At 56.2% G+C, this 21,993-nt stretch overlaps 2 protein-coding genes across 3 annotated transcripts in view; one reads left to right on the forward strand and one right to left on the reverse strand.

The window, feature by feature from the left end:
- Positions 1-1,137: 1,137 nt before the first annotated feature.
- Positions 1,138-5,316, forward strand: LOC311218653 (5-hydroxytryptamine receptor 3A-like; the record flags this gene model as incomplete). The annotated part of the gene is made up of 8 exons (XM_084301415.1): positions 1,138-1,176; positions 1,257-1,301; positions 2,129-2,238; positions 2,926-3,095; positions 3,231-3,391; positions 3,681-3,891; positions 4,456-4,689; positions 5,018-5,316. Exons 1-8 carry the CDS (start codon positions 1,153-1,155, stop codon positions 5,314-5,316), a joined length of 1,254 nt encoding a protein of 417 aa, XP_084157541.1. The 5' UTR covers positions 1,138-1,152.
- A 5,657-nt stretch (positions 5,317-10,973) lies between these two features.
- ZBTB16 (zinc finger and BTB domain containing 16) overlaps positions 10,974-21,993 on the reverse strand; it is an 88,079-nt gene continuing 77,059 nt past the window's right edge. For both annotated transcript variants that reach the window (XM_084301587.1, XM_084301588.1), the window contains exons 5-7: positions 18,087-18,257; positions 13,900-14,067; positions 10,974-13,555 (exon numbers count right to left, since the gene is read on the reverse strand). In XM_084301587.1, coding sequence (XP_084157713.1) covers positions 13,326-13,555; positions 13,900-14,067; positions 18,087-18,257 — 569 coding nt within the window. In that variant the 3' untranslated portion in view covers positions 10,974-13,325. The remainder of the gene's footprint in view (positions 13,556-13,899; positions 14,068-18,086; positions 18,258-21,993) is intronic.

A 21,993-nucleotide genomic window follows, 5' to 3' on the forward strand; every position in this document is an offset into this window, starting at 1 on the left:
TCAGCTAGCCGGGCTCCTCAGCCTTCACACAGCGCCATTCAGAGCCACAAATGATGGAGGAGTGGTACAGACCTTGCCGGCATTGCGTGAATGCACTGGAGCAGCAAAGATGGGATAAGGAACAGATATTTGACCAATAGCCAAAAAACCCAGCTGTCCTGCCGTCGCTTTCCAAGAGAGGCTCTGACTACGGCAACGTTGGCCAGCAGCGCTTGGAAGTGTTTGCTCCATACAAAGCACTTGGGGGCCTGGATCCAAAGCCTGGTGGCACAGCCCCCAGGATTAACGTGGGTAACTTTTTTTTTCTCATGTAGACAGATTTTAGTCCTTTTCATTACCTAGTACAAGAATTTAACATTTTGATTCATCCTTAACCTCAGCCTCCGCCTTGATAGTAAAGAAGCGATGTCTCCCAAAATAGTGAGAGTTGGAAAACTTATCTCAGGGCACTGACTCCCCTGCAGCTTCCCCGCAGTGGCTGCCCAGCTGTCCTGACTTTGCTCCCAGAGAAGAGGCAGACGGCAGCCTTCAGGTGGTACCCAGCCACCCGAGACCCAAGAAGTGTCCAGGGAAAGTCACAGAGCCATCCACGCAGTTAGCAGAAGACCCAAATAAAACAGTAGATGAGGTTTCAAGGATGCTGGCATTCTTGTTTCCCAGCAAGATGCTCTTAGCTTTGGCTGCAAAATGCAATCCCAAATGGTAAGCCAGGTACATCATTCAACAGCACCTTGCATTTTGAGGCACACCCCATGGAGATTTTAGGGCACTGCCTGGACACGAGCAGCCCCTGGCACAGCGCGGAGGGGACAGCAGGGCCCCACGTCCTGCATTCAGCTGGCACTGACGTCCTTGCCTGCAGGAAGGGGAGGCAGCACGGCCCCAGGTCCTCCCTGGGGCTGGCCACAGGCGTTGCTTCCCTGGAGCTTCCTTTGCCCATCCCTGGGGATTTGGGGCAGCGGGTCAGGGAGCCAGGACAATTTAGCGACAGCACCTTTCCTTGCCCTGGCAGGTACCCCGAAGGCGAGCTGGGTGCCAGACCCCGACACGCCAGCCCTGCTCCGCCTGTCCGACTCGCTGCTGGCACACTACAAGAAGGGCACCCGGCCCGTGCGGGACTGGCGCACCACCACCACCGTGGCCATCGACGTGATGGTGTACGCCATCCTCAGCGTGGTGAGTCCGCTGCTCCCACCGCTCCACCGCCGGGCAGGGGGGTCACCCTGTGCCAACCCTGTGCCCTCTTCTTCCCACAGGATGAGAAAAACCAGGTGCTGACCACCTACATCTGGTACAGACAGGTGAGCTGAGGGGACCTGTGCCAGCTCCCCCTCTCTCTGGGCTGTCTGCCTCCCAGCAGGACACGATTGTCCGGGAGGAGCTCACAGGGGAAGGCAGGCTGTTGTCACCCAGCCCCGATGTTTGCCTACCTTAACATCCCAGTTTCTAGCCCTGGAGAAAAGGCCTGGTGTGGTGGCACCTTTGGCTGCCTTGGGTGCAGGAATGCAAGAAAGCCGTGGAGCACTGAACTCAGCACAGCAGAAAATCTCCCTTGAGTTCACAGTTTGCCCCTTCCTTCCCCTCTTTTCCCTAACGCAGCTCCCCTATCTGCTCAGCTGCTCGCTCACCTCCTTGGTTTCAGTTCCCTGTGAGTTCCCAGTTATCACTCAATAAATTCACCCTCAAACGAAGCCCACAAACCACAGAATTCCTGGACAAAGGCAGAACCAGATGGTGTCAGGAAGGTTTCAGGAAGGGTCAGGACAGGCATTTCTGTGCTGATGGGAGATGCTGTTGGGGACAGCGCTGTCTCCCTGTGACAGCCAGCACCCGTGGCAGGTAAAGGCATCTCCATGTGCATGTGCCTGAGTGATCGCATCCCAGCTCAGCGCAGAGAGGTTATCTCCTGTGATAACGAGACCTCTGCAGGGTAGGAATCAAGAGCCTAAAGGCACAGCTTTCATGTTTCCTGCTTCTCACTGCCGGGTGGCTGATAGCTGAGGAGATGAGCTTTTCTGCCTCTCTCACATGGCGTTTAGCACATTCCCATGGCAGGCTACTAGGTTTGGATTTTGGTGGGGCTAGGACTGACCCCACCGCCAAGTTCCCTTCTGCTTTGTCCCTGCAGCACTGGACAGATGAGTTCCTCCAGTGGGACCCGGCGTGCTTTGACAACATCACACAGATATCGCTCCCCGCCGAGAGCATCTGGGTGCCCGACATCCTCATCAACGAGTTGTGAGTGCAGTGCAGCTCTCCGAACCCCGTCGCAGGGGACCCCAAAAGAGAGCAGGGTGGCTTAGCCCCGTGAGCACGCGTGCTGTGCCTCGCTCTGCATTCCCCGCACAGAACTGGCAGTGCCCCCGTATCCGGTGAGCTGCAGATGGGGAAACGGCTTGGCAGTTGGGACATTTCCAATGCTGGCTAACCACAAACATTTGTAATTACCCGCACTGTGCTGGGGGGTGGAATCCAGATATTTGGAGAAAGGCTTTGTTAAGAAGGCACAATGCAAGGGCAGCTGCAGAGCTGCCAGCCCTTCCTGCAAAGCCAGCCATTGTCCTTCCCCGCCCCCACTTCTGCTGGGATTTAAGGTGTTCCCACCATCTCGTGCTGCAGAGACCTCTGCGAAGCAAAGCCACAACTGGTCCCTGGGCTGCACTGGGAGAGGGCAGCAGCACGGGGAACACAGCAATGACACGGGGCAGCAGTGCCGATGTGGGGGTGGCGTGCTCGTGCCCTGGCCCTTCCCCTCCAGCCCCCCTTATTCCCCAAAAAGCAGGTTGGCAGAACAGCAAGGTAAGGTCCCAGTTCTCACGCTGGGCAGCCCCCATCCCAAACGCAGCTTCCCAGGAGGAGCCCACTCTGCTCACGGTGCTCCCCGAAGCGCTCCCTACCCTGGCTCTCTGTCCCTGTGCCCTCCAGCGTGGACGTTGGCAAGTCCCCTGATGTCCCCTACGTCTATGTCCGCCACCACGGGGAGGTGCAGAACCTGAAGCCCATCCAGGTGGTGACCGCCTGCAGCCTGGATATCTACAATTTCCCCTTCGACGTCCAGAACTGCTCTCTCACCTTCACCAGCTGGCTGCACAACAGTGAGTGCCGGCCCCGGGGGGCTCGGTGCAGGGGACGCGGCCCCCTCTAGGTGGCCCCAGCGGCTCGGGAATGCGCCGCGACCGGGCACGGGCACGGGCACGGGCACCCGGCAGCTCCGTCCCCACCTCTTCCAGTCCGAGACATCAACCTCTCGCTCTGGCGGACCCCGGAGCTGGTGAAATTCGACCGGAGCATCTTCATGAACCAGGGCGAGTGGGAGCTGCTCTACGTGCTCAGCCACTTCCAGGAGTTCAGCGTCAAGAGCAGCGACAGCTACGCCGAGATGAAGTTCTACGTAAGGGACCTCGCCGCCCTGTGCCCTGCTTTGGCCTCTGATCTTCGATGAGGCCAAAGCAGGGCAGGGCTTTGCCCCCCAGTCCCCTTCCTTCGTAACCGAGCCGCTCCCCTGCTTCTGTGCTGTTGCATACCCTGCCACGGGCACCTCTCCTGGTGCTGAGGGTCCTGTCGGTGCAGCCCACCACCCTCACCTGCTTTCGAGGAGACCCACACCAGCTCGAGCTCTCCTTTCAAGCAGGGCTCTCACCTTCACCGAATCTTTCCTGTCTTCCCTTCTGTCCTGGCAGGTAGTTATCAGGAGACGTCCCCTCTTCTATACTGTCAGCCTGCTGCTCCCCAGCATCTTCCTGATGGTGATGGACATCGTGGGCTTCTACCTGCCTCCCAACAGTGGCGAGAGGGTCTCTTTCAAGATCACACTCCTACTGGGCTACTCAGTTTTCCTAATCATTGTATCTGACACGCTTCCTGCTACGGCTGTTGGCACCCCACTGATAGGTACAGCAGTGCTACCAGTCCCAGCTGGCAGCAGGACAAGAGCTCTTCACGCTGGGCTTACGTGGTGGGAGCCTAGCATTCGTCCCCCTCACTGCCACTGAGCCAGGACAGTGCCCAGAAATGGGTTAAAGCCCGTCCCTCTGGGACCAGGATGCTGAGGAATTAAGGGGGAGGTGGTTCAGCTCCAGCAGAGAAACATTACCAGAACGAGAGGAGCAAGAAGGGGAGCTACAAAACTGGGGGCTGTAAAAAGAGCTCAGGGCTCGGGGTGTCGAGATGGCAGTCACACGTGGCTGAGAGCTGCACTGGGGCTCTAGGTCTGGCCCAGGGGCATGAGAGGGCCCCATCAGAGCAGTGCAGGGAACAGAAAAGGCATCCTGCTGACTGGGTGGGGTGGTCCACAAAGCAACTGAGCAGCAGTCACGGCCTGGAGCAGCAGGAACTGCAGCTCTGTGCAGAGAGGGGTGGGCAGGGGGAATTCACTCAGGACCTCCCTGCTCTGTGCATCAATCTAAAACCTGTGCTAGCCATCGCAGGTCACTCACCTTGCTGGCATCTCCACAGGCATCTATTTTGTGGTGTGCATGGCCCTGCTTGTCATCAGCCTCACCGAGACCATCCTCATTGTGCGCCTGATCCACAACCAAGACCTGCAGCCCCACGTTCCCAGCTGGGTGAAGCACTTGCTGCTGGAGCGTGCCGCTGTCCTGCTCTGCATCCGGGACAGGAAGAAACTCAGCCAAAGCAGGGCGCAGAGCTCAGACATCTCCAGGCATGTGGAGAACAACGACAGCACAGGTAAGGGCTGGAGACAGAACAGGACTGGCAGAAAAGTGAATTTTACAAACTGGGCCTGTTCTAGAGCACGGCACCCTGTCCTGGCGCAGTAAATATCAGCCAAGCAGGAGCCTTCTCTCCTTCCAAGCCAAGCACAACCCTTTTATTTTCCATGCTTCTTTGCAAGCCAGGGCTCTGTGAGCAGCACTGCCAGCAGCCTGGGGAGTGGAGAGCAGGGCTGTGACTCACTGCAGCTTATGCATGACAATACGGATGTCCAGATCACACACACAAATCCCAGCTCTGTGCCTGAAGAGATTTTTCTCTCTTACCTCTCTTCATCCTGCAGCCAAGCTGAACCACTACGGCTGCGAGGACCCCCGGGAGCGTGAGGTGGCAGGGGGCACGAGGCCTGCTCCTGCTTTTGGCTCTCTGGCAGAGGGCTCTCCGCTCATGCCCAGCATCCTGCACGAGATCTCCACCATCCGCCAGTTCCTGGAGAAGCGGGATGAGTTTCGCGACGTCGCCCGCGAGTGGCTGCAGGTGGGCTACGTGCTGGATGTCCTGCTCTTCCGAGCATACCTGCTGGCCGTCCTGGCCTACACCATCACGCTGGGCGCTCTCTGGTCGGTGTGGCAGTACGCCTGAGCTGCCTCTCGGGGCAGGCGAGCCAGGGACCTCGGATGCTTTGCTGCTGGTCCCCCCCCGGGCAGCTCCGGAGCAGCAGCAGCAGCAGCAGCCGAGGGCTTGAGGCATCTCTCACGGCTCTCACCATCCCAACCCCGGCTCCTCCATCCCAGCCCCGCAGCCCCCCGGCAGCCCCCCGAAGCCCCCGAAACGGGGCAGGGTCTCGGCGCTGCCCCCTCCCCGCCGGCCCCGCTCCTCCCCGGCTTCAGCACCGCGGACAGCGGCGCCCACCCCGGCGGCAGCGGCGGCGGCTCCTGCCCGGGCTCCCCCCGGCCCCCCCCGGCCCCGTTCCGCTGCGAAGGGCCCGGGGCTCCGTGCGCATCCTGCCCGGAGGGCACCCACCTGGAGCCCCGGGGGGGTCTCTCCTCCTTGAGCCCTTCCCCAGGGTTTTTTCCTGCTGCTCCCCCGGCTTCTTCCCAGCCCCCCCAGCCCCTCGTTTCACGCTTCACCGCCCTGCACAACGCACTGGGGGGGTCCCCATTCTCCGTTTTTGCCGCTCGCCCGGCTCTGCATGGTTCTTTCGGCCCCCACCCGAGTGTTTTGCATGCTTGACCGGCAGAGCCCACCCTCCACATTCCTGGCCAGCAGTACAGGGACTGGGGGAGAACTGGCAGAGCAGGGACAGTGAACCCAAACAGTGAACCCAAACAGCACAAAAAATGCAAATGGGACCGTCTCCATAGGAATGCGGTGCTGGAAGAGACCAACGGGGTTACCCACCCTGGTCCTCTGCTCCCGCAGGCTTCCACAGCTGCCATAAGTAAATACAAGTAAATATAAGTAAATATACTCCTTCTGTGCACCTCTGCCAGGGCAGAGGCATAAAGCTACCATCTAACAGGAGAGAAAAGCTCCTCCTGTAGCTGAGAGCAGCAGGACTGGGATTTGAGCCAAAACTGGAAGGAGACGATCTGCCCAACATGGTACCTAGGTTTGTTTCCAAGCTGGGAGCGTCAGGCAGTTGTGACAACCACTGAGAGAAAAAGCGATACTGATGGCATTTGTGGGGTGGTTCCTGGCCCTACAACACTTGGCTGAGGCCCCATGCAGGTGGGGGTGTGCGCTCCACACTGGTACTTACCTGCGCACCCAGTGCAGGCACCATCCTCGGGAAGGCTGGAGATGAAGGGAGGCCCCGTCCTGTTTGCTCTGGTGGCTCCTCTGTGTACAGCAGGGATGGAGACTGCAGGCAGCAGGGAAGACAGAGATATCGTGGGGTCCGGCTCTCCTGTGCCTGCTCCCAAGCCCACCAAGCATGATCCAAAGGCCTGACACCCTCCCAAGCCTTCACCTGCAGGAAAACTCCCTGCTGAGTGACAGGAGGGCTGCAGGACGGGTGGCGCGGGCTCCTGGCAGCGCTGGCCCACGCTAATGTGCTGATGGTCTGTAAGTGGCTGTCTATTGATGAGGTGTCCAGTTAAAGAGTTCGTGAGACACTAAATCAGCCCATTGATCCTACTGAGATCGATGGTGCTACCGACCTGATCAGTGCAGCGGGCAATTAACACCCTCTGGAATGAGCCGCCTTCATGTAACATCAAACGCTCCAACAGACAAATCCAATGGGCCCATTGAACCGGGTGCGCGGTGCCTCCTGCCCGCACGGGACCTGGGTTGAGGTCGGCAGGGCCACCACATCGCCTTCCTCAGCCCCACCGTGCCCCGTGGAGCCGTGCCAGCCCTTGGCTCACCTCTGCTGCCACAGCTCCCAGCTGGTGGCTGGGTCCCAGTGGCCATCCGGGCACAGGCGCAGCGCAGGAGCTCCGTTTTCCAGCCATCCCAGCCCTGTGACGTGGTCCTGCGTGTGACCTAACCCTGTGCAGAGCTGCTAACCCTCACCTGCTCCACAGGTCCCCCGTGGGAAAGGAGTCTGCCAGAGCTGGAGGAAGCATCTAGTTTTTTTTTTTTTCCCTTACAGATAGTGCTTTTCCCTCACGCTGCTTTGGGAAGTGCTGCATGCAGGAAAAGTTACAGGCATCTCTATGAAATAAGCCTGGATTTTCCTCTTAAAAAAAAAAAATCAATAAATCTGAATCTAATCTACTAATAAAGGTTTAATGAGGACATAATGTTGATGGAACAGAACATTGTTGCAGCATAATCACTCCCAGCTGCTGTGTGAATGTGCAGACAAAGGCCCAGTCCTATGACAATTTCCCTGTTATAATAACTCCTTTGTATGAGGCCAAACGCTGCAGCAGAATCTTATCCCTCCCTTTTGCAAGGGACGGTGCAGAGAGCAGGTCACTGGGAACACGTCACCTCAACCAGAGGTGCCCGAAACCTCTTTGGGATGAGCTGTGCTGGGAGGGAGCTCTCGGGGCTGTTACCTGAGCCCAGGCTTGGACATCACCTCTGACACCTCCACGGGCCAAAAGCCACCCCCACGTCCCACAGGATGGCTGTGTCCTGCAGCAGCACGATGCAGAGCAAGGAGCATGGGATGGGACAAAGCTGTCCTGGGGGAGCTGGAGACCTGTCCCCAGTGAGGACTGCGGGGCAGGCACATCCCCAGGGCATGGTAAGAGCCTGCACTCGATGCCAGCACCCAGCAGCCTGGTGTGTTCCACCCATCACCTAAAAAATAAACGTTATATCAAGTGTCTCCACACTGTAACTTGCTCATGATGAGCGTGTGGCCCCGTCCTGGTCCCAGCCTGGCTCCCCGAGGGCAGGAGGAGATGCTCACAGCCCCTGCCTGGCCGCACGCCGCGTGCTGTACAGTTTGCAGCGACATAAAAGGAGTGCAGACTTTGCTGTTAATGTAGTCAGTAAATAAATAAAGGAGGGCTTAAGCTTAGTGTACAGCAATCAGTTTAGAACTACAGGATAATTAACACAGCGGGGGGCCAGACTACTCTACAGTCAGGTTTAAATGAACGAGTTCACTTTCATTGAGGCAAACTCGCTCAGCTCCCTGGGGAGCCGCGCATGCAGCAGCAGCGCCCGTGCTGGCAGCAGCGAGCGGGGCCAGAGGGGTGCACCCCATGCACCCCACACACCCTACACCAGGAGGGAGCAGGGGAAAGGCTTGGCTGCCATGAATTGCTCCTGGATGCTCCCTCGGCAGCATCCAGGCAGCTCCACAGGGAGCCTGCGCCCAGCTCTCCACCTGCACACCCCTTCCCGGGGCAGGCAGGAGCTGGGTGTGCATGATCCCACCAAGGCAGAGGCAGCCTTACTGCAGGGGGGGGGAACAGCACCCCTTCTGCCTTCAAAACCCAAATCACAGAGCTGTACATGCCTCTGCTTCTCTCCTTAAACAAAAAAATAAAGGACAGCAGCAAATCACCCTGTCAAGCACCACACAGTGCACGATAAAACGGTCCCCGGGGATGCCAAGGGACTTTAAAACAGGAGGCACGTTTAATTTCTGGCACCATAAGCACCCTTTTCTATGCCAAAGCACGAAGAAACTCCTGCATAAATAAGAACCAGGCTTTTTAGGAGCTCGTGGCTCTTAATGAAAAAGAAATTCTGGAGACCCATGACTGCACACCTTGATTTTCCATGGAAAAGCATCTTCCAGGCTGCACATCCTCACAGAAACACCAGCTCCTAGTTACTGTGCTGGACCCCCAGCACTGGGATTTTCTCCCCATCACAGGGCCATTGGCATCCCCCTACCCCTGGAGATGCCCCAGAAATGGGGATGGGAGTGGGCCACGAGTTCTTCCCTGCTTGTAGTTGCCAACCCTCCCTATCCCTGAGGTGGTGCCTGAGCCAGAAGGTGTGAAAGGATTGAACCCCCCGTGTGAGTGCTCCTCATCCCCTGCCCCATCTGCCCCTGCCTCACCGAGACCCACCGGTGTGATGGCATCGGTCAGCAGGAGCCTGCTGGGGAGCAGGATTTTAAGGATGGGACCCGTGCTGCAGGAGCACCGAGCTGGCACCCCAATACCATCAGCACGGCGCATGCCCTGGTCTGGAGGGGACTGCTGTCACTGCGTCCTCCTGATCCTCCTCATCCTCCTCTTCCTCCTCCCAGCAGGGTGGTGTTTGAGCGGAGAACAGCAACAGGAGACGACAGGCCGAGACAACTGAATTAACTTTATTGTTTCTTCTAACTGCAGATTCAAGGTATACAACTGAACATTGCTATTTTCCTTATGAGACTTATAAATAAAAATACAAAAAATGTCCACTACAAAAAAATCTACTGTTAGTAGGATGTAAAAAATATTCTCTTTGCTATAGAAGGCACGAACTTCACTTAGTGACACATGGAGAGAAAAAAACCTGCAGCAGTATATTTTTTCTTCCTTTTTTTTTTCTTTTTTTCTTTTTTTTTCCTCTGTCAGAAACACTGAAGTTTTACAAAGAAATGCATCTGAATCTACACAGAATGAAGGCAGATGCGGAGAGCTGCAACTAGGAGACACCACAACTCGGGACTTTTTTTTAATTCATTTTTCAGGAAATTTTAGCTAACTGCATCTGTGGCTAGAGAACAGATAGGACTCGCAAGCAGTACTGCAAAGAAACAAACAGCGAGGAAACAGAAACAGAGTTGTACAAAAAATAGTAACCAATACTCTGAAGAAACAAAAACAAAAAATTGGGCACCTTCTAAAATGAGGCTACCAGGAGGTGCTGAGGTAGACGGAACTATAACATCAATTAATTCAAAACACTAGTTTTAATACAGAGCAATCAGACTGGCACTTGGGCTGTCACGACATAAAAGACAAGCAACGAAAGAAAGCCTTAGTTTGCTTGGTCCAGCAGGGCAGTTGGTCCTCAGTGCTATAATATACATATATATACTTATATATATATGGATAGGTGTCATGGAGCTTTACCATGGCTTCGTAGCCTTAGATCATGCATACGTAACACTATGTGGAACAAATACTAGGATGCACACCCGAACACTGGCACTGGGCATGGGGCAGGGAGCGCTGAGCTCCCCGGCTCCCCGGGAGGAGAGCGGCTCCAGCGCGGGGGGACCGCCACGTCACCGTCCTGCCTGATGACTTGTCACCGGGCAGAGCCCTCCAGTGACTTGTCGCACTCATTTTGGGAACTAACAGGACTCCAAACTCACGCTTTGCACCGTGCTGAGCTCTGAAGCCAGCTATGCCAACGTCTACAGTAAGGGAGGAAGGGGGACAACGAGAGGGGAGGGAACATTAAAGCAAAAAAAGCCACGTGAGCTCAGCTGAGTGCTCAGCAGTACCATGACACCCACGGCCGGCAGTACCAATTCACTGCAAAAAGGTACCACATACTTGTGAGAAATTGCAGCAACTGTTTATGTGAAAGAACTGTGTTGTGGTTTTTTTTTTTTTTTTTATTTTTTATTTTTTTTTTAGGCACAAAGATTAAACAAGCCATTCTCCAAAAAAAATTACATCCTGGATTGTACTAAATCAGCATCTGCCCTGCTTCTCCTCCTCATCGTGGAGCAGCAAAAGGTGTCACCAGTCGCAAGCGCCGCCGCGCAGACACAGGCGCAGGAGGCGACGCTCCTGGGGTGGCTCCACAGGCTCCTGGGGTGATCAGTGACACCCCTGGCAGGGGCTGGAGGCAGCACTGCTGCTCGGGTGCTCCCACACAGCCCCCCCGACCCCCCATGAGCACGGGGATGCTGCAGCGTGGGTGCTGCCACCCCCCCACCGCCCGGCTGCAGCCACACAACGCCACGGCACAGCCACAGAAGGCAGGGGGACATCCCAGGGACAAATGAGGATTACAAAACTATCACGGGGCGTGGGGAGCAGCTGCACCCCTGCTGAGGGACAGGGGCGCAGGAGAAGCGGGGTCAGCTGCAGGACGCCCCAAATCTCGCGGCATCGGCCTCAGCCCCGAGCCCCGCGGCGCTGCTGGTGCTCCCCACTCGCCCAGGCGATGCCCTGCGTGGTTGTGGGCCGGCGGCTTTCACATTATGAACGACGCTCGACTGCTCTAGTCACATATTCAAGTTTAACGCTCCCCTTCCCAAAGCACTAACTCGGCGCTAGGCCGGGACCTGCCCCGCTCCGCTGTTGCACGACAGCGTCTGCCCCAGTTTAAGGCCTTCATGTTTTCCCAACAGTGAGGGGGCAGGGGTGGGCCGGGTACAGCAGTACAGACACCCCCGCTCTCTTCCCTTTACTCCCATCTAAGAAACCTTTCCCTAAACTCTTTCCCTCCCCTCCCGCCCCCCCTTTAATACAAACGCAGCTAAATTACAAAAAAAAAAAAATACACAATTGCAAGTAAAGCATGAGATGAAAACTGAAATGACATCACAAAGCAAAACACAAATATTGCAAACTGTGCTTCTGTCACTGCAAAATCAGAACACAACAAAAACGAACACAAGAGGTAGCTTTCTGAATCGGTGAGCCAGGCTCCATCAGGCCACTCAACAAAAATACCAGTTTTGGTAACGATAATGCACACGAGGTGGCTGACACAGACCCAGCGCACGATCCCCTCCACCGCTGCCCTGGCAGCTCTGCCACCACACCGAGCACGCAGCCTGTCCGCCACACGTCACCAGCCCCTGACATGGCCTTTACCTGGCCCCGTCATTTAAAACAACGCCCCCCCCCGCCCCCCAAAATCAATAAAAGCTCATGAGGTCACAAAAAAACGAGGTAATTTCAAGTAAAATGTGCTAAACACAGAAATAGTCAAAAAACTTTAAAAACAAACGAAAAGCAAAAAAAAAAACCAAACAACACAGAGCAAAGCCATCTGTTACCGTCCGCTCCTCCACAGACTCCAGGAGTTGAGGGCTGGGCAAAAAAAGCATTGGCACGTTCCAAACACCCGAAATGCAAAGAAAAAGAGTTTCCCTGTGGGAGCAGAGCTCCACGTCCCCCCCCAGCACTGCTGCAGTGCCCGCTGCCTGGGGCTCTGGTGGCACGGTCAGCTCGCCCAGGGACCGGTGGCATCCCGGGGGTCATCCTGGCACACGGGGAAGGGAGGAGCTGCAGCTCCCCTCGGGGACAGGGACGAGCACGCAGCCGCTGGAGTCCCCGGCTTCATCTTCCCGCTGAAGGCTTCGTCTTCCCCCCTCCCAAAAAAGAAGAAAAGGAAAAACAAAATGCATAGAAAGGTCTTTGGTCAGGAGGAGGGTCGTGGTCTCCTGCAGCACCCACAGCTGGTGTCTATGCCCTGGACAAGGCGGGTGCGTGCCGGGCTGCAGCAGCAGCGTTTACTGGGGGGGGGACAAGCACCAGCACCAGCACCAGCCCACGCTTGGCCCCCACCCCACTGCCTCAGAGCTTTCCTCTGGGCTCGTGCCCTGCAGAGCAGTGGCTGCTCAGAGCACTGCCTGCATGGATGCTTTGCTGGCTGTGTGTTGAGGCTGGTGCCCTCCCTGCGAGGCAGCAGCTTGGGGGGGCAGAAAACCTGCTGAAAGTGGGGCTCAGCCCGTGGGTCACCGCCCTGCAGGTGAGGGCAGCACGTGTGCCCACCTCGGGGTGCGGAGGGCAGACACCGGCTGGAGCAGGCGGGTCTGCAGCAGCTCCTCTGAAGGGGGTTACTGGTGATGATAGAGGGGGAAAAAAAAAATTAAAGCCTTCCCAAACCACTGGTTGTATGCAAAATCTGGGGGCGAGGCACGAACCGCACCATTCGTTCACAACTGACCCGGCACCACCTCCAGCAGGGCAGGCTGGCTGCTGGCTCGCAGTAGCCACGGGCAGCAGGGGCAGGAGCGGATCTGATTCAGGGCAGAAGGGGACACGGGCCACGAGCCCTGCGCCCACGAGCCCTGGTAAGGAGGGGTGGGGAAGGGGAAGAGGCCACGGGTGCGAAGGGCAGCTCGCACATCCCTGTCTGTCCCAGCGCTGCTGTGTGCCCCCCGCCACCCCCACAGCGAGCGCCGCGTGCCAGCGCCTTCCCGGCCGCAAACCCAGCAAGAGGATCCTTCTAGCAACAGCAACAAACGAAAAACGGAAACAAAAGGCCATGGACGATGCATTTTTTTTTTGCCCAGTCCTCCGCAACTCAGCCCCGCGTTCCCTCCATGTCCCTCAGACATAGCAGAGGTAGAGATAGGTCTTCTCTATCCTCCAGTCGGTGGGAATCTCCTCCGGCTTGTGGCCTTTCATGTGCTTCTGCATGGCGGAGAGGCTGGGGCAGTACTCCAGGCAGATCGTGCACTGGTACGGGGAAGCGCCGTTGTGGGTCCTAAGGTGTTTGATCATGGCTGAGTAATCCCGGGAGCGCTGGTGGCACAGCTTGCACTCAAAGGGCTTCTCACCTGCAGGACACGGGGAGCAAAGGGATGGCATCAGTCAGGGCGGCCGCTGAGCCACGTTTGGGTAACGCGTGAGGTCTCGGGGCCGCACTCCACCGCAGTAATTAACTGCCCAGCCTGCCCGATATTGATACTCGCTCTGTGCACAGACACAGCGAATAATGAAGTAATGAACAGCAAAAGTGATCTAAATATTGATCCACTATTTACAATAGTTACACGCTGACGCATTCAATGATTCATTATCCCCAGCAGCCAGCCCGGGCTCCGCGGGCACAGCGGCTGCCTCCCTGCTGCCCGGGGCTTGCTGGAGAGCCTCGCGCCCCCCGTGCCGGGGCAGCACCTACCTGTGTGCACCCGGTAGTGGGTCTCCAGCTGGTGCTTCAGGCTGAACTTCTTGCCGCAGCCGTTGCACTCGTAGGGCTTCTCCCCGGTGTGGATGCGCTTGTGGCCCTTCAGGGTGCTCTCGTCCCGAAAGCAGCTGCCGCAGAACTCGCACTCGTAGGGGTGGTCGCCTGCAAGCACACGCACGTCAGCTCCCCTACACCACACTGGGGAGCGGTGTGGGGCAGCCCCAAACCCCACGAGCCCCTGTGCAGATCCTCACCCATACGCCCAGAGCCCTGCCCGCAGCGGCCCCCCAGCCACGTCTGTTTTTAACACCCTCCAGATCGGGCGGCTGATAAATGAACTTCAGTTCAGCACCAAACTCCGAATTATTTGAATGAAAGGTGAGGGCTCCAGCTACTTATTTATTACAGCAGTGAAGGCAAGGACAATAAAGATAGATTGATCGTCCAAGACTTTGTTCATGAATATTTAAATATTACTGATTTGTCTTGTCACTGTAATTACAATTTCTCTGTGCTGCATATCCTACAACCACAGTTTATGGTAAAGAATGGCCAACTGTATTTCACTTGTCCTACTGCAGATGTGCAGAGCTGCCAAGCGTGTAATGTTCCTCGCATTTCATACATTTTCTTCAGCTGTGAAGGCTTAAGTCATCCACAATGACCTACGTTTTTTCATTATCCCCATGTCAAACTGCACTCGTGCCTGGGCATAAATTGTCCTTCTAGTTATATACTCACATGCCTGTGCTTTCACTTCCTCTTTACAATGATATTTTACTCTCTGCCTGTTCTCTCCCCAGCCCCAAAGACCAAACCTGCAGCTGCCGCAGGGAGCCCCTGCCTGTGCCCTAGCTGGGCACCGAGCACCAACACGTCCTGGTGCTTTATGCAGGCCCATGGGGCTGTGACGCCTCCCACCCCACACCCCCCAAAACCAGAGTGCATCTTTTCACCACGCAGGCTGCAGCAGCAGCAGCTCAGGGCTCCCTGACACAAAGCCAGGGGCTGAGGAGGCATTTCACCTCCCCTTGCCCAATTCTCACTTACTGCCTCCATTTTCGATGAGGCTGCTCATTCCCAGAGTGAAAGGCACTGATGCCACAGCCGGGTGCCCCTGTCAGCCCAGGCAGGGCTTCCATTTGCTCAGTTTTTAAGACAACATGTGCAAACGGGAGCCAGGTGAATGATTCACTTGTTTAGCCCCTGCCATGGATAGGAGCAGTGATTTTTTTTTTTTTTCCTCCTGCTGCTTCTTTATAGCACCCTGGTACTTTAAACGCAGTGTTAAACTCGGGAGCTAGTTTGACGGGATCTTCATGAATTTAATTATCAACGTGGTCGCATGGCAAATGAGTTTAAATATGGCATCTCCAGAGCCAGACCGACTGAAACTGTACATGCAGAGCACCCGGCTGCCACCTCGACGTGGGGATGTTAACGGGACCCAAGTCCCTGCAGCAGCTCAGGACTGGCTGCAGAAGCAGGGAAAAAAAAGTAAAATCCAATTTGTGGCATGTTGATTAACTTCGCAGAGTCTTTAATGAGCCTGACATTGAATGAAGGACAAAGGGGACTAATTAGAGCCCCTCAGGCCAGCCTGTAGCACCTGTGACCCCGCTTCCACGTCGCTACCTGGAGCCCTTGCCTGTGCCACGGGCTGTGGGGCCGTAACACACCGCTCCTGCCCTGCACACTGCTTACTGTACGGCCAGCTGCATAAACCAGGGACCCGGCAGGGCTGAGCACAGCTGCTGATGCTATGCTGAGAGCAGCCACACGGGCTGCTGCTGGGTCCAAGGCAGGTGGCAGGGATGCAAGCTGTGGCCAAAGGGGTTTCAGAGTGCAAGAGGTGGGGGAAATGCTGGTTGTACCCATTTTCCAGGCAAGAAATGGAGGCAGACAGATGGAACTGTTTGCACCACAGCACTAAGGAAATCAGAGCAAGTGTTTAATTTAAAAATAAGCAGAGAAGCCCATGTAACTTCTTAGGCACAATGCAGGCACTCCCTCCTCTCTCACCCTGACCCACTCACCAGAAAGGGGGCTAGCAGAAACGGGACCACCTTTAAGGGCTGCAGCCCTCGTCCTTTCCACAGTGAAAAGAAAACCCCAAATTTGTCTTTTGTACAGCTCCGGGATACTGTGAGGGTGCCAGCATGGAGCTGGGCACCACATCCCAGGCTCCTCTGTGGACTCCGCATCGTGCTCCCACTCCAAAAGGAACCGCAGAAAATAAACAAACCATAAAGCTCTGATGATCCGGGATTTTTATTTTCTAGCCGAGAGCTAATAAACAATTGGAGGCTGGGGCAGAACCCACACAGCCCGACCTGGAGCCCGGGTCAGTGGATTACTTGCTATGAATAGCTCTTCCACTTGGCATTAAGGGACTCGTAATCACTGCGTGATTCTGGTTTTCCTGGTTGGAAGCACAGACACAGGTGCATGTGCAAGGCCAACAGGCACCACTGACAGCCCAGGACAGAGACACCTTCCCCTGATTCCTCCCCATGCAGCCAGCATCTGTGCATGCTGGAAGCTGGTTAAAAAGAGGAAGGAAAAGAGATGGAGACAATATTCATCCGCCTCCCCCAGCTACCACGCTGCAGCCAGAGCACGAGCCTGCGACTGGTGTGGGAAGGGAAGGGAGAGGAGCATTTCCTCCACCCACCTGCAAACCATCCCCGCCTCCCCACCGCTGGAAAAAGCAATTTCAGTTGCTCTGATTCATAGCCGGGCTGCAAATTACAGGCCAGCTCTCCGCCGTGCAGCGCGGCACAATCCCGCTAATCACGGAGCTGGGCGAGGGGTCAGCGCTCTCTGGGCTTGCCAGCGCGCCGTGCCGCAGCACGTGCCAGGCGCTGCGAGGCTCCAGACCCATCCTCTGGGCTGCAAGCGAGGGGACAAGCAGCCTCCTTGCTGGGAACGGAGCAAGCAGGGACCACAGAAGCCCTGCAGAGCTTGGTGCACCCAGCTGTGGCTGCAAAGGGGCTGCAAGAGCTGGGAGGCTGGCATGGGGTGGCTGACGGCACCTTCCTGCATGGTGCAGCCTCCCAGGGAGGGATCAGGGCAGGTGGAAATGGGCTGGTGGGGAGGGAGCTGGCTGCAGCCTCCAGCCCTTGCTGGGTGCTTGCAGGGACAACTGGGGAAGCCACGGGATGAAAGGTCCTTCTTTGGTGCCTGGTTTTCCCAAGACTCAAATGGCCCACACTAGGCAACTTCCCAAACCTGAGCTTTCCATTCCTGCCTCTCAACCTGACGAATAAACTCGCATCCATTTCCTACATGGGACAGCTGACAGTCTAAGAGCTGCTTTCTCCTACACTGAAGTTTTGCAGCCAGAATCACACCACAACTCCCAGCAGACACAAACTGCCCGCGGGGTCCCTGCAGGGAGGCACCGTGGCCCTGCAGGACCTGGGGACGCGGTGCTGGGAGCTGTCAGCAGCACACCAGCTCTCAGGCAGGTGGTTTGAGGACACCGTGTAATGCGGTCAAATCCACGGTCTCACACCCCGGCTCTCCTCTAACCCAGAAGCACCTCAGTGGGCGTGCAATGTAAATACCATATAGACGTAGCACAGGTCACTGTAATCCCATTAAGGCCGAGTACCAGCTGATTATGTGCATCTACTGTGATTAAGCCGATGAAGTGGGGTAAGATCGCCCATCCCCTAAGAAGGTCACATGTCACCTTATAACGGATCAAATTATTACACTGGGCTTTTTCCCCCCCCCCTCCACCTTGTTTTGTTGTTTTCCATTTAAATCCAAACAGCCTCAGTTGTGGATGACAGCTGCCTTGGCATTATTTAAGATAGAAAAACAGGAAAAAAAAAGCAACGTGAAGGGAGAAACAGCCCTGTCCTGTACTTCCTACAGCCATTCAGAGAGAAACACTCCTCCAGGTCCCTTCTGCCAACCCAGAGAGCAGGCAGGGATGTGAGCAGCACCCACCCCCGCTCCCCACAGCCACCCCATAGCTCAGCAACATCCCCAGCCGACAGCAAGCTGGAAACCCCTCTGAGTAGGGCTCTCCTGATCTAAACTGCTGCTTTAGGGTAAAGGGACCCAAATAGGGGCTCTGTGGACACTGGCAGCACCCTGACCCCCACCCTGTGCTGCGGGACCGAGCCAGATGAGACCAACACAGCCCTCGGCGGGGCAGCCAGCAGTACCTGTGTGGGAGCGCAGGTGCCTCTTGAGGGCGGTGTGGCTGGGGAAGGTGCGGTTGCACTCGCTGCAGATGTAGCTGCGCACCCCTGCGTGCACCTCCATGTGCTGCTGCAGGGCCGTCTGCGTCTGGAAGCGCTTGCCGCAGAGCAGGCAGAACACAGCCATGTCCGTACCTGCGGGAGAGGAGACAGCGGCCTGAGGCATCGCCCGGGCACCCCCTGTGGCAGAGGTGCTGCGGGGACACCATTTGCATCACTGCTGAGCAATGTGATGCACCAGAGTTGGTGGTGGCAGCACTCCAAAAGTCACCTGCACTTGTTTCATGGCAGTGCCCTGCTTTTTTGTTTTGTTTTGTTTTTTTTTTTGCACCACCACCGTCAGTTCCCATCCCCTGCCAGGAACCTGCTCAGCTCCTGGACCCACATCCCCAGACGGTGCAAGGGGCAGAGACCCACACCCCCATGTGGCAAAATCCCTGCTTCAAGAAGATTTACCTGGTCATACAGGGCAGATGGTGCTGAGATCCCACCCTCACAGCATGGAGAAGAAGTACAAGAAGAGGGCAGGGGAATTTTATTGCTTTGGGCGCAGGTGGAAGCCCCTCGCTGTAGGTGACAGCCCAGCCCCACAGCTCCCAGCAGCACCACGCCCCCAGCCCAAATGCAAAGCAGCTGTTGGTGTAATTACCCATGTTCTGATGTGCTGTTGCATGCACCTGTGGAAAATGGAGCTCAAAGCTCCTAACAGCCAGGTGGAAACAGGACCCGAAGAAACACTGCACGTGTGAGCACTGTGCAAAGCCTCTCTGGGTGCCAGAGGGCTGAATGCAGGAGGACCACGAGCACACCTCCGGCACAGCTCCTGACCCTTAATGATAATACCAACAGAAGCTTAATCCTACGAGTCACACACAATTATAAAATTGGCTGCATCACCAGAAGAGCAAGAGTAAAAAAAAACAAAAACAAAAACACAAATAGAGATACTTACACACCGTCAATAAAAATATAAGACCTTTGTGTTATTAAACAATTTGTTTTAGTTTATGCATAGCTGATTGTTCAGAACCTATGAGTCAGTGCAAATTGTATTACACTGGGAGATTAAGCAAATAAATGCTAGCTTTTTGGAGACATTAAAATGTGAGGACTATGGAAATAAAATTATCTAGAAAATTGTATTAGCAATTCATTAGCAGCAGCAAGATGTTCAAGGTAACCAACAAATACGCGACACCTCTAAGAAACAACGGGTTTGGGGGGGCTGCTCCTTGCTGTGCCAACATTAATCCGAGAGGAAGCCGGGTGTGAGGCTGTGTCCCCAGTGCAAGGCCAACGCACGTGGGGGACCTGGGAGAGCCCCTGGGTGCTGCGAGGTCCTTGGTGCCCACAGCACCGCCCTGCCAAGCCCCAGGGCACGCTGAAGGCAGGGGATGGTTCCTCTCCTGCACCGTGCTGGTGGCAAAGTGCCCTGGGAGCGGCATGGGGACAGTTCTGTACCCTTGAAGGCAAAGCTGTGTCTACCAGCAGGACAGCATGGGGCTGTGCTCTGCATTCATGGGGACCTGCACAGTGACCATGGCAGCAGCAGACATGCCCTGGCCACCGGCTGTTCCTCCACAGGCATGGCCCATGTACACTTGTGTTTTTGGGGACTTTGCTTGGTGTCGGCCATCCCTCTTGGCGAGGCGTACACCGGGCAGGCGAGTGATGCCAAAAATGTGAAAAAAAAAAGAAAAAAACACGAATAAAAACACGGGGCAGCGAGATGGCCCTAGCGAAGATGCCGCCTCCTCTCTCCCCGTGGATTTATCTGGGGGACGTGCGCTTGCTCGCAGCTGCGGACAAAACTCCCCCAAGTACCCGTGAGACACAAAGCCCGCCCGAACGGGTGGCGCGGAGCAAATCCCGAGCGGTATGCAGCCCGGCCGCGCTCTCACGGTGACAGCAGGATGGGTCAGAGGTCGGTGGGGCCGAGCCCCTGCGCCGCGGCCAGCTGTGCTGCGGGGGCCCCGGCCGGCGGGACGCCGGCCCCCATCAATCCGCCAGGAGCAGCCCCGCTGGGGCCGGGGACAATGGGCTCCCGCGGGGGTGGGGGCAGGACAATGCCGCCGGGCCAGTGCGCAGGCCCGGAACAAATCCTCCTTGGCACCATAGGGCCCTCATTTGTGAAACTAATTGGCCCCCGCTTGAAAAATTGGGCTAACTTCGGCCGCCGCCACTGCGCCGGAGAGGAGTTGCCTTGTGAGCGCGGGCAGAGGAAGCCCAGTCCCCGGTGGGACGCGGCCACCAGCTGCTGGGGTGGGCAGGGGACGGTTGGTTAGGGATGGGTGGCTGGGGACACGCTGCCCCAGAGCTGCCCCAGGATGGGGACGTCAGAGAGAAGAGGGAGAAGGGGGTTGTAGGCAGTGCTGCTGTGGGGTGCTGCCCACCGGGACCAGGAAATGCTTATTTATTTATTTATTTATTTGGCTATGCGTTAGCAAATAAATTGATAAAAGACCCTTAATGGGGAGGCCGATGAGGCACTGGTGTGGCTTGTGGGGGCCACCTGCTACCAGTGGTGGCCATGCAGTGGGTCTGAAGGCTGAGGACAGCCCAGCTCGGTGGCAGAGGATGGAGGCAACGGCCAGGGGACCCCGTACCCCATCCTGACCTACCCAGTTCAGTGCCACGCAGCAGGATGTGGCCATGCCAGGGCTGTGGAGGACACAGGGTCAGGCACGACTCATCTGCAGCCCTGTGGCACAACCGAGGGGGCTCTACAAGAACCAGGGGTCACGGCTTCAGGCAGGCCTCAGGTGGCTCTGCTGGGCACTGTCCACACTCAGCATCCAGCAAACTAAGTTGATGTACACCGTGTGTTTATTTAGCATCATGGAAAGAGCTGACGTGGCTTTTTCTGAAGAGTCCCCATCTCTGCTGTGCTGCCTGCCCTCATGGGCTGGGCCTGGGGGACCCCTCAAGAACACCTGAGCAAGCACGGGGGCAGCAGAGTGGCTCTGTACCCAGACGGGTGCCCAGCGCATGAGCAGGGAATGAGCAGCTTTGGGGACCTGCCGAGGAGGAAGGATGAAGATGCTGCGGGGCAGCACAGGTCAAAAGCAGAGCCAGCCACCCCAAACGTGCCCATCTCCAACAGCTGAGCTCGTGGTGCAAGACCTGACAGCACAAGAAAAGGGGGTGACGCTGGCAAACCCACCGGTGCCCCACGTCCTGCGCAGGGCAGCCCCTGCCTCCCCACAGCACGGCGGCGGCACCCCGTGGTTTTGGAGCCACGGGGATGTTTGAATGCCCAGGCATTGAAAGAAAAATCACCCCCGATAAATAAACACTGCTGCCGCCACATACGCACAAAAAGAGGAAGACGGATTTATTCATTTCACTGACATTTTAATGGTTTCTCTCCTTTTTCTGGAAGATGATTACAAATTAAGCAGCATTTAAACGCTTTTTACTGTCAACAATTAAAAGGGGCGAATATGGAACAGAAAGTGCGGTGACCATTCATTTCCAGGGAAACGCGGCTATCAGCGAACACCACGGGGCCTTCCCTGTACTGTACACCGCACAATGGCAAAAAGTATACCATTAATTTTGTAGGACATTCAAAAGCAAATTAAAATATAAAAAGCTCTAGGCACAAAGATAGATACCAAGAGAGAGGGCAGAATAGGTCAAGCTTGTGGAATTAAAGTCTTAGCAACAGTGGAGGTTTAAGCACAGCCCTATTACGCCGCATTCAATAGCCACCTTCTCCCATCTTCCCTTTTTTCTCCTCTAAGAGCCTATGTGCTGTTTGCCTCCAGCTTGCAGCAATAAACAATTAATACAGCATGTACCAGTGCTGCGGGTTTCCAAGGCAGGAGCAATAGTCTGCCATGTAGATTAGATTTTGGACGCAACATTA

This window comes from Netta rufina (genome assembly GCF_964035555.1).
Source record: "Netta rufina genome assembly, chromosome: 25".
NCBI classification, from domain to species: Eukaryota; Metazoa; Chordata; class Aves; order Anseriformes; family Anatidae; genus Netta; species Netta rufina.